Source organism: Vigna radiata, chromosome 2, assembly GCF_000741045.1.
Source record: "Vigna radiata var. radiata cultivar VC1973A chromosome 2, Vradiata_ver6, whole genome shotgun sequence".
NCBI classification, from domain to species: Eukaryota; Viridiplantae; Streptophyta; class Magnoliopsida; order Fabales; family Fabaceae; genus Vigna; species Vigna radiata.
Window position 1 is genome coordinate 795,505 of NC_028352.1, and position 10,244 is coordinate 805,748.

General features: G+C 31.7%; 3 protein-coding genes across 7 annotated transcripts in view; 2 read left to right on the plus strand and 1 right to left on the minus strand.

The window, feature by feature from the left end:
- Positions 1–292: 292 nt before the first annotated feature.
- LOC106778078 lies at positions 293–1,256 on the minus strand. Its single transcript, XM_014665979.2, has 3 exons — positions 1,140–1,256; positions 758–1,051; positions 293–675 (listed from the first exon to the last, which is right to left on the minus strand). Exons 1-3 carry the CDS (start codon positions 1,164–1,166, stop codon positions 436–438), a joined length of 561 nt encoding a protein of 186 aa, XP_014521465.2. The 5' UTR covers positions 1,167–1,256; the 3' UTR covers positions 293–435.
- A 504-nt stretch (positions 1,257–1,760) lies between these two features.
- LOC106777156 (methyltransferase-like protein 13) lies at positions 1,761–5,901 on the plus strand. Of its 5 annotated transcripts, none has more exons than XM_022777060.1 (8): positions 1,761–2,218; positions 3,708–3,821; positions 3,930–3,998; positions 4,138–4,157; positions 4,297–4,349; positions 4,460–4,490; positions 4,887–4,981; positions 5,431–5,570. In XM_022777060.1, exons 1-7 carry the CDS (start codon positions 2,035–2,037, stop codon positions 4,974–4,976), a joined length of 561 nt encoding a protein of 186 aa, XP_022632781.1. In that variant the 5' UTR covers positions 1,761–2,034; the 3' UTR covers positions 4,977–4,981; positions 5,431–5,570. The 5 variants fall into 5 exon arrangements, with proteins under 5 accessions (XP_022632781.1, XP_022632785.1, XP_022632778.1 ...); XM_022777064.1 differs by having other exon boundaries at positions 1,762–2,218; positions 4,297–4,341; positions 4,900–4,981; XM_014664689.2 differs by having other exon boundaries at positions 1,772–2,218; positions 4,900–4,981; positions 5,431–5,901.
- Positions 5,902–8,778: 2,877 nt separating this feature from the next.
- LOC106756574 (serine carboxypeptidase-like 40) overlaps positions 8,779–10,244 on the plus strand; it is a 6,745-nt gene continuing 5,279 nt past the window's right edge. Inside the window, exon 1 of the mRNA XM_014639050.2 lies at positions 8,779–9,207. Within this exon, the coding sequence (XP_014494536.1) occupies positions 8,829–9,207 (379 nt within the window). The 5' untranslated portion in view covers positions 8,779–8,828. The remainder of the gene's footprint in view (positions 9,208–10,244) is intronic.

Sequence of the window (10,244 nt, forward strand, 5' to 3'; positions counted from 1 at the left end):
ATAAAATAAGAATACCTTAAGATATTCGAAATAACCTCTCTCTCTCTCTGTGTATATATATATATGTATATATATATATATATATATATATATATATATATATATATATATATATATATATATATATGTATGATTAACTATTTGCGATCATGAAATTCATTTAGCATGTTTACATTCGTAATTAGAATTCTCATATATAGGTTTGCAGCTTTCGCAAACTATCTATCGATCCTTTAATATAAGAAATGATTTTTTGCTTAAAAAATACACTTTAGGAATAATTAGCCCCTCATTCAAACTCAAGAATAGAAGTTAGCAGAAGTTGAAGATATATATAGCGGAAGTTAAAACTTAAGAATAGTTGTATGAGACGACAAACTCAGCATGAAAGCTAACGAAGCAAGATGAAGAAGCATTTGAAAAGGCAAAGTTTGACTATGTCTGATTTGTCTCCATGGGTGGCGTGTGGCGATCCATCGGGATCTTGATCTTGTTGAGTGACTCAACAGGTACGAGTTTCAGATTCTCGCAGTTGCATATCTCTACCATGAATCCATCTGGGTCGTTGAAGAATATCTGGTCCATTTTCGTTCCATCTTCTTCCTCCAGAGTCCTTTTCACGTACTTCACATTCATCTCCATCAACTTCTTCTCCATTGCTTCCAGATCTTCACACTAACAAAAAAACAAGTATAACCCCAGATTCATAAAAGATCAAAGTTATAGTTTTTCCAAACAGCTAGCACTTAATCTATACCTGAAAAGATATATGGTTGTCCTGGGGATCTAAGTGTTGAGCATCGGAAGGCAATCTCTGATCTTCTTCCTTGGACTGCACCAAGTGGATACCGACTCCATAGTTGAACAACCATGCACCCTCAAAGTCCAAAGCTTGGGGCCTCTCAGTCTGAACAAATCCCAGCACCTTTGTGTAGAAATCTATAGATTCCTTCACATTTCTACACAGCCTTGAAACGTGGTTCAGAGCCATCAATGGAGGTCGGTTCTCATTTCTTGAATCCTCTGCTTTTCCATCAATCTTTTTCTCTTGCTGTTCATTCATGGTGAAAACTTTCAGCTCCAATTCTTAAGGGTCTCAGATAAAAAACAAAGTGAGTCAATAAAAAAGTGGTTTTTACGAAGCGGTGACAGCGTTTCTTCCTCATCTGGTTGCATTGGACTGCAAACAATTCGGTGCGGTGCGGTGTTCCCTTAGCTGCTACTTTCTCACCCTCTTTTCTTCTCAAATGGCATGTTTTATTTCTTATTGTAATATTTTTCTCAGTATTTTTTCTTTATAAAAATACCTCAATTAAGAGCTATTTCAAATAAATAATAAACGAAATATATTGAGTATGAAACAGACTCTTTCAACAACCAAGTAAGAAACTTATGATACATTAGAATATGATTAAATACTACTGAAAAAAATATTAACTGTATTTATAAGATTAATATAAAATATAAATATGTATTTTTATTTTATAATAGTAAACATAACTTAAATAATAACTTAAATACACACAGGTTTATTTTATAATAAAAAGTTTAGAAGAGAACAGTATTTTTTTAACATATTTATTGAAAACGGCTTAATAAAGTTTTTTTTATCGTATAGTAGTCTAACTTTAACTTTATCCGTATAAAATACATTTTAGAAATTTTTTATTATTATTATTATTATTATATATATATATATATATATATTTTTTTTTTAAAATAGACAATACATGAGAATAAGAAATTTAGAAACGAATATACTGGATCTTTCATGGTGAAGTGAATCGTGAAGGGATGAATGCTGGATAAGGATCTGCACCTGCACAAGAGGAGAAGGCCCACAAGCAAAGGCCCACACGAAAGGCCCACACAATTTAATAATAAAAAAATAAAAAGAAGAAAATCTGGTTTTGTCGCCGCCGTGTTCCATTCCCACCACACAGTCTCACGCACCAACCAACCACTATAACCGATTTCTCAGTCACTCACTCACACGCGCTCACTGTTCGAACTGCAGAAAGATAAGATTGGAAGATGTATAGAGATGTGTCTAGCTGCAACACCTACAACTACGGCGACGCGCTGTATTGGGACGCGCGCTACATCCAAGAGGGTGGTTCCTTCGATTGGTACCAGCGTTATTCTGCTCTCAGACCGTTCGTGCGCAATTTCATTCCTCTTTCTTCAAGGATTCTCATGGTTGGTTGCGGCAATGCTGGTAAAGCTTTCTCCTTTCTCTTTCTTCACTTTGTTCTCACACCAACGCAGCTCAATACAATCATTCCTTCCTTCTCTGCTGTAACTTCACCAACTCTGCTTCTACTTTAGGGTTTTTCTCCTTTGAGGATTGCAAACGTTGGATCTTATTTTGTTAATTAAAATAGCACATCCTTCTGTTTATTTCCTGCTTCTCTAAACGGAGAAGAAAATTTCATTCTCAAGTAACTTTTGAAGAGAGCTGCTGCCGATTGATGGATTATAATTTTTTTTAGCTCATGTTTGTGCCATTGATTGCCAAGGCTCTGGAAGTTTGATAGTGATACGATCATCTGATGGACGAGAGGATAAACAGGGATTCCTTGGCAATTAGTTTGGACGATGAATCTTGTTAGTAAACACGAAATGGCTCTGGTTGGAAATGAAGGCTGCGGTATAGTTTGTATAGTTTTAAGTAGCGGTTCACATAATATGTGCAGCTTTGATGGGTTAAGCTGCTTTGCATGTTGTAAATGTGTTGCTGTTGTGTAACAAAAGTCATTGCTTGATGCTTTGGTTAAATTATTTATGGAAGAAAATAACTGCTCTGAAAAAAGATGAGATTTTACAGTGTGGGAGTTGCAGAATAGTTTAGGCAATTGTACTAAAGCAATGAGGATAGCGATGGGTGGGTTAGTTTTCATTCTCATCAGTGCAAAAGATGGAGTTCTCTTTCTCTGTTACTCGTATACGTATTTAAGTTTGTTCGTAGCTCTCTCTGTTTTGAACCGGAGCTGTATTTTCAATATATTCGAAACTAACCCCAGCCCGCTGTAGGGGTTGCTTTGGTGGAATGGCTTACTGTAGCAGCCACAGTAAACCAATAGTGGCTGTATGTACTGGTTCCTGAAAGCCCTCCTCCGAGGCTTTTGTTTGGGACTAGTTTTTGGATTTTAATTTTAAAAATGGGAATCAAAAAGCTATAGTAGTAGTGAAAATGATAAAGAAGACCAATTGAGTTTTGAAGATGATTGATGAATCTAGCCTAGGAAATTTGTATCTGATTTTTATTATTAGTTTTTTTATAATATTTTACTTGTATTTTTGTTTAAGGCACCCATGACATTTTATTTTCAATTATGAAAGTCATTAACTTTGATTTTTTTTTTTTCTTTTGAAGAATTTATTTGTATATAGTATACAAGATGCAAACTATTTGCCCATAAAAAAGATGTAGACTATAAAAGAAATTCAAAACAATGGCTATCATGCTATTCACTATCTTGCTATAGCGATTTTGGGACCATTCTTGAGGCACCGCCACTGTCCGGGATTTAAACATTGCTAGAAACAAGTTATTGATTAATTTAATGTGAGCTATTCATAGGCTTATCTCGGTATCTTATCATATGCCATGCCATCTTGCTTGAATGAAATTTATCATATGTGAACTATTGAATTCGATTTTTCGGAGAAACTTACAAGGAGAAGGATACTGTCATATTTTACAGTTATGTCCGAGGATATGGTCAAAGATGGTTATGAGCACATCACAAATATTGATATTTCATCAGTTGCGATTGAGATGATGAGAAGAAAATATGAGTACATACCTCAGCTAAAATGTATCTAATTGATGACATTGTTTTGTTTATTTGTATAGTTTGTTACCTTTTAACTAACTTCAAAAGCCCTAAACTCCTTACGTATGCTTCCTCCATGAACCTCAATAGATTTGCAGATGGATGTCAGGGATATGAGCCTTTTTCCAGATGAATCTTTTGACGGTGTTATTGATAAAGGTATCATAACTCCATTCAATGCAAATTTTGTCTAAATTAATGAAATCTAGAATGTATACATGTTTCGTAATTCTTATACTGATGCTGCTTTGGTCTCGTTATTACATTTTCACCATTGCTTCGTTGATGGTTGATCTAGGAACTCTCGATTCATTGATGGTATGTTGCTTCACCGATAGTTCTCATAATATATTTATAAATATATCTATATCTATCTATCTATATATCTATATATATATATATATATATATATTTCTCTGCATGTGCTAATCCTCGTTTTTGCTTGTATGTACTTCAGTGTGGTACTGATGCTCCAATTAGTGCTTCTCAGATGCTTGCAGAAGTGTGTAGGTTGTATAGATTTTAATGAGAATAAATTTCTAGAGATTTGAACCGAATCTCTTAACAGATCATCTTCTTTTCAAAATTATCGCTGATTATGCCTGTTTTCTTCTTTACAGACTTCTAAAACCTGGAGGGACTTATATTTTGGTAATATTATCTTCTATTTATATAAATTAGAATAGCTGTCTGTCTTTAATGAAAGTGTTTTCAGGAGCTAATGGTCAACGGAAAAAGTTTTTAGGAACCTTTTTTACGACGAGAACACTTTTAAGAGTTTTTCTTAACTTCTTGAATTGAATTTAAACTTTTTAAACAAATTTTGTTTAGTTTAAAATTATCCAGATCATAGTATGAATTATTTACCGTAAGTTAATATGAAACTTGTAAGTTCAATAATTATTATTTTTATGAACTTAAATGATAATATTGCAATGTATTAAAAAATATTTATTATAAATTTTATGAAAGTAATTTATCATTTGTTTGTATTATATAAGCTAAAATATTGGTTTACATGGATAAGTATAGCTAATTTTTGAATAGTCACTTGTTTCAGATCACGTATGGCGATCCAACAGTAAGGATGCCTCATCTAAGCAGACCCGTGTTCAATTGGAAAATTATGTTGTATAATATCCGTAAGTTTATTCCTTTTCATCTTTTCTTTAGCTAGAAAATAACTTTTTATTCACCACTAAATGTGGATAAATTGCCCCTTTACACTTAATTTTGTTCTTGGCATTGGATAATGTCGGCCAAAAGAGGTTTAGAAAAGATTTATTTTGATTTTGTTCTTATTTGGATAATAAACAAAGCTATGTCATAATTAAATATTTTAGCAAGATTGAAGATCTTTGTCTTCTAAAATGTCAGATCTTCCATGCTTGAGGGAGAGTTGATACTTTGCTTGTAGGCTTCTTGGCCAAAAAACTAATTAAGATTTCATTACTCTGTTAGTAGGAGTGACATTTTGCAAAAGGTTATGCTCTCTTGAATTTATATAAAGATACAAAAAGAATTATAGTTTCTTGCTGTGGATCTGTAATTCAGTGTTCTTCTGATGCATATGGTCTCTAATTCCTTGCAGCAAGACCTGGATTTCAAAAGCCCGAAAGTAGTACACCATCGAGAAAATCATACTTAGAGCCCATCCCTCTTTCAGAAAAGGGATTGCTTCCAGCAGATTTCGTTCTGGAAGATCCAGACTCTCACTTTATATATGTTTGTAAAAAGATAAATGACACAGAGATAGACACTATACCCACATACCAATTAACAGCTGATGTTTTATAGCGCTGACTTACTTTGATGTGCATCGTGGTCATTTATGGTCGCTCTTGTCATCTGTATTAGTTGGATAAGTCACCACCACCAATGTGTTTGCTGTTTGCAATACCATTTTATTCTCATAAATTAGAGCAATGAAGTTAGCTAGCTTGTAGAGGTGATTGAAATTATTAAAATCTGTGAAGAAATCAGACAAATTGACTGATTAATGTATTGTTTTGCCCGGGATTTTGTTTGGATGAAGATGAATGGATTGTGTTGTTACTATGTACATGGCATAGCTTGAATTTTATTATAGAATGTTTCCTTGGAAGATTCAGGATTTGTGCTAGCAAAATGGTTTGGGAAAGAATGTGCATTTGTTACTGGTATTAGTGTGAGGGATAGTGGATGAGAATCAAAATAAACAGTAGATAGAACATAGGAACTCTCGTTATCACTTTTTTTTTTCTCTGTTTATCAGACTGCTATGGAATAAGGATTCTAATCAATTTTTTTCTGTCTACCTCTCTCTCCCATATACTTCAGATTTGTCCACCAAAAAATTTGTAGGTGCAAAAAAAAAAAGTCAACTTGACTATCCTTCCCATTGACTAATTGTTCAATTGATTTACTATTTTAGCAATCTTGAATTTTGTTCCAGATGAATCTAAAGAAGAATAAAGATTCTTCAACTAAATAGTCTAAAATTCAATCTCATCAAATATATGGACAGTATCATACATAACATTTTTTATTCATATTTTCTAGTCAAACTATCCAAGTATTAATCATTTTTTTACTCTTGGGCAACAAGATCTTTCATCTTTTGCACAAGTATAATCTTATTATCTTTATAAGAGAGAAATAATAATATGATATATTTTTATATTCATTTAACACATGATATAATGATAAATTGGTCAATTAAATATAAAAAATGTAAAAAGTTTAAGTATGTTAAAAGAATATTTTTCTCTATAAAATCATGATTTCATAACATTTCACCAAAATGCTAAAGGAAGATTCATATTATCATAATAAATGTGAGATGAAATGTTATAAAGACTAATATTCTTAAAAGAAAAAACATAATAAAGTAAATTATATATAAACATGGTTCCCCCCCCCCCCCCCCTAAACTAGCTTTAAAAATTTAATTTTATGGTTTGATAGTTTCATCACTAACATTATTTTTTAAGTTTAACATCTTTTTAAGAATCCACCTCTTAAAAAGAAACAAGAACACCATTTTTTTTACTAAAAGTAATAAAACAATAAATTTATGTTTTTTTTTACATTTTATTTATCTCTCACTCAAACCTAATCTCCAACATAAATGATATCACACTTTCCCCCCTTAAATCCTAATGGGGTTTGTGATTTCTTGGACTTATTATACATGTGGGTCAAAATTTAATTACTACTCTATCATTAAGTAGAAAAAAAACTACACAAGCTAAATTATGAAGTGCATTCAATCACTAATTGTCTCTCGTTTTTAGTAAAGAATGTTATGTCTTTATCTCATAAATAAATCTTGGTTAGGTATATTATTGTGATGGAATATTTCATAATAAACAAAACAATGTAAAGAACACAAAAAAAAAGTGTCCCATTGATAGTGATTGCTCATAATTATAATTTGAACCATTCTTTTCTTCAAGCCTATTAAAAGCTTGAAATTAACGGACACAAAATATGAATGCACTGTTAAACTTTTGTCTGAAGCAATTTAGGATCAAATTTTAACAGTGATTTATTAGAAACAAATCCCACTTAATTAGTAAAAGACTTTTATAGTTTCGTTGCCTTTTTCTATTTGAATGCGTTTTTTAGTCCAAACAAAGACATGAAATTCTGAAAAAATGCAGGTTGAAGCAGGATTACCTTATCCAGCAAACTTTTGGAGAATCAGTGTTGGAAAAGAAACTATATACCACGAGTTTAAATACAATAAAAAGTGCATTAATTTGTGCATTTTTTAATTATATACAACAAAGTGAATGATGAAAAGAAAATAAAACAAAAGAAAGTAAGATACAATCATTGATGTGACTGAGCAATGATAAATAAATAAACAAATAATAAAAATATTATATTAACAGCACCTTTTTTTTAAGAAATATAGAGCTGCATGTGCTTTTATGTCTATTATAATATAATTCATCAATCAATGGTGCAATATTTTAGTGATCTCTGTGAAGTTTTTTAAGTTATAACTTTAAAAGTATACAATTTTAGTTATTATTATAGATAAAACATAATTTTATGTAATAAATTAGAATTTATCTCCATTAAATTCAATTTTTGTTTTGAAGAAATTTGGTAGAGTTTTTAGTTTTGAAGAAACTTGGCATGTGCATCATTTGTTAGATCCACCATTGTAAATCTTTCTTCCTCTTTCTACCATCTTTCTCTGTCTTTTCCATTCGCCATTTTCATAATTTACATAGATCATGTCAAGCAAATCAGTATTAAAAAAGCATACTCATTGAAATGACACCCTTAAAAAAGTCAACATATGGGCACAATTATTATCCTAACCCTAAATTCAATAAATAAAGTGATTCCCAAATTGAATAGCTATCATTAGATACCAGAATAGAGTTAACACATTTTAATTTCTTCTTACATGGACTCTTCCTTTTGTCACTTTTGCTTCCTTTTTCACATTCTCTTGCACTAACCCAATTTCTCTCCTAACCAAATCAACCCACCTTTAGCTTTAGGAACCATACTAAAACAATAAACACTAATAATAATAATCTTGCACTGTTCAAAATTAATAATAAAATTAATTTAAAGTATATAAATTAATATACATCTTATCTTATAAAACAATTTCATAATTACTTAAAACTCATTTCAGAAATAATATTGAAATAAAATTACACTGCAAAGATCTACTCTCACGTGGCCTTACACAATTGGTGGCTAAGGAGAAGGTAAGGTTCACTTTGGCCCACATGCTTATCATATCAATTTTGGGTTGCTCAATCTTACCCTTCAACCCTGTTTTGATGTATATATACATATATATATATATATATATATATATATATATATACATATATATACACACACATATATATATATATATATTCATGGTGACACAAAACAGCTAGCCACTTTTTGGCTTATTATAAGCCCATACCATTCTCAGATTTCCTATATATATTTGCCACTCTTCTGAGTGATTTTCCAGAGAAAGACACAATGGGCAAAGCAAGCGCTTCTTCTGTCCTTCTTCTATCCCTTCTCACTCTTTCATTCTTTGTGCCTAAAACCTCTGCAAACAAGCAACTTCAAACTCTTAACAAACTCCAAAAGTCCATGTTTTTCCGAGGAATTTCACAAACTGATAGGACTGAGTTTGAGGTTGAAGAGGTTGTTCTCGATGGCATTGTCGATTCTCAAAAGGGTCTCAAAGAAAACGACAGAATTGGAAGACTCCCAGGGCAACCGCAAGTCAGTTTTTCTCAGTATGGAGGCTATGTAACTGTCGACAAAGTTGCTGGTCGTGCCTTCTACTATTACTTTGTCGAAGCTCAACGTTCTAAACACACACTCCCTCTTCTTCTTTGGCTCAATGGAGGTAACCAACAACAACCTTAGATCTAATTCTTTGTTATTCTTATGTTGTTTTTCGATACTCCAACATGAAGATTCTGTTAAAAGTTCAGCAGTTTTCAACAATGAAACATGAAAGCTCTGTTAATTTTGTAGTTTATCATAGTTTGAATGTTTTGCAAGTTACACGGTTTAGTCTAAGTGTGTGTGAGCCATTGTGTCCACACGCATGCACATGGAAATGTTTTTCTGCCTCCAATTCATGCTATTTTAAGGGACACATCACTCACATTCAAACAAAAAAAAAGCCAAACAAAATTCACAAGAATCTGGTCTGAGATGCTTGCTAAATTCATTGCTCCATTGCAATGAAAGTGATGTAAATCCGTCAATTAAGATGAACTATATAGCAATTGCTCAAAATGTGCAAGCAACCACACATAATTTTCCATGTGTTTTTCATACTGAAACTTGGTTATTTGGAAGTTACTTTCAGAGAGTCAGATCACGTGAACTCATTGAAGAAAACATCATTCTAAATCCAGTTGTTTATGTCTTTGAAATGAAATTATGGTCAATTGTTTCACACGACTCCTATGTTGTTGATAATTAGATGAATTGTTATATAAGCATTAATTAAATAATTGGAGTGTTTAAATTAATGAGCTGTCTAAAAATGATTGTTAATGAAATGTTGTTGGTGGAAAGAGAGAGAGAACTGAGCTGTCATAGTTATTCTATTCACTAATTATATCAGAACAAATGGTTCATTCATACTTCTCAGTGGTAATCTATGAAGAAGCTGTTCAAATCCCATAATTCAAGCATCTAGACGATTTTTGCATTTATTGTAACCATTTTAAAGAGATGCCCTACCAATGATTTTTTTTATTTTTTTTCACGCAACATAAATATTTAAAGACTTCATTTATTTCACCCAAAGACTAAATTGTGAATGTAAGTCAAATCCTGTTTTTGATATGAAGTTTAAAATGACCAATTATTTTAGATTTTTTTTCAACATAGTCCATTCAAATTATATATATATATATATATATATAT